The sequence below is a fragment of the Lactuca saligna genome, chromosome 6, assembly GCF_052625555.1.
Source record: "Lactuca saligna cultivar CGN05327 chromosome 6, ASM5262555v1, whole genome shotgun sequence".
Classification (NCBI taxonomy): Eukaryota; Viridiplantae; Streptophyta; class Magnoliopsida; order Asterales; family Asteraceae; genus Lactuca; species Lactuca saligna.
In genome coordinates this window covers 115,283,201-115,284,777 of record NC_136422.1, presented here as the reverse complement: position 1 = coordinate 115,284,777, position 1,577 = coordinate 115,283,201, and the positions used below count along the sequence as shown (strand labels likewise).

Sequence of the window (1,577 nt, the reverse complement as noted above, 5' to 3'; positions counted from 1 at the left end):
ACCCGCTAGGGTGGAGGGATCAACCAGTCCACAAATATCTCCATGCACCATCTCGAGAATATTTGTAGCTCTAAACTTGGCTTTCTTTGCAAATGATTGCTTTATTTGTTTTCCAATCATGCAAGATTCACAAAGTTGGTCTTGATGTTGGATTTTCGGTACCCTTTTACCTAGCTTGTGCATCAAGTTTACCGCGCCAAAGTTAATGTGTCCAAGTCGTGCATGTCGTAACCAAGCTTCCTCATTAAACTTGGATTGCAAGCAATGTGGTTTTCCAACTTTTAAAATTATTTTATAGATTCAGTTTTCACTTCTCGGGACTTCCATAGGCAATCTTCTGTCTCCATCTCACATGGTTAGAAAATCACCTCATATCTGAATATCACAACCAATAATTGTAGATTTCCCGAGGCTAATAACATTACTATGAAGTGATGAGATATAATAAATGTCTTTCACTAATTTTTACTCACCACTTTTCCCTTCGAACAAAATTAACCCTTTTCCTTTAATGCTAACACATGACTCATCTCCAAATCTCACTCTACCTGTTATGTTTTTATTTAATTCATAAAAAAAAAAGATTAGTTTCCGGTCATGTGGTTGGTCGCACCATTATCTAAATACTGAAATTCATCTTCATAGACATTTGCTTCAACTTTTGGATGAATGTATTTGGCTTCGTTCAAGAACACCTTTTTTTGAATTATATTCATCATAAACAATGTCCCTTCTCCATGATTTGTATCTCCTTTGTGTGTCTAATTAAGGTTAGCCTCATGATTTTTGATTTGGTACATGCATCTTGAAGCAAAGTGACCATACTTGTCACACCGGTAACATTGGATATTTGAGAGATCTCTTTGCCCGTGTTGTTTTCCCTTTTTGCTTTTGATCTTCATGGTTTTATAGGATTCTAAGTGACCGTGAGCTTGTGTGTTACCTTGACCACGTCCGCCGCCACCTCCTTCACCACATCCTCTTTATCAGTTATTTGAACCCTGACCTCTACCTCTTGATGATTCGGTGTTTCTGTTGAACGATTCAGTTTTGGAATAAAGTAATTTATTTCGTGTCTCGATTACTTTATCTTCACCCTTGATTCTTTTATCATAAGCTTTTAAGCGACCAACCATGTCTATAAAGCCTATCGTCTTAAGGTCTAAAACTTGTTCAAGGGCTACAACAATGTGAACAAAATGCCTAGGGAGGCTCGTATGAAACTTCTTCGCAAACTTCTGTTCATTCATGACCTCTCCTAGTGAAGCGGATTTCGAAGCAATTCTGGATAATTTTGCAGCAAACTCATCTATTATACTAGTATCACTCATCTTTAGATTTTCGAATTCAATGGTTAGAGTTTGGAGTCGGGCTTCCTTTACACGATCAACTCCTAGGTTATGAGTTTTATTCGCTTCCCACATCTCTCTTCCAGTTTTCAAATTACTGATTTGAATGATTAAATCCTCAGGAATCGATTGAAACAACAATCCTTTCATGATGTTGTTTTTCTTCACATCATCTAGTCCGGGATCAATCACATCCCAAACATCATGAATCACGAGTAGCACCTCCAT

General features: G+C 37.4%; 1 protein-coding gene across 1 annotated transcript; it reads right to left on the bottom strand.

Annotated features, from left to right (window-relative positions):
* Positions 1 to 465: 465 nt before the first annotated feature.
* On the bottom strand, positions 466 to 1,577 carry LOC145002834 (uncharacterized). Its single transcript, XM_078962024.1, has 4 exons — positions 1,097 to 1,577; positions 944 to 1,032; positions 614 to 695; positions 466 to 548 (listed from the first exon to the last, which is right to left on the bottom strand). The coding sequence occupies exons 1-4, from the start codon at positions 1,575 to 1,577 to the stop codon at positions 466 to 468; spliced, it is 735 nt and encodes a 244-aa protein (XP_078818150.1).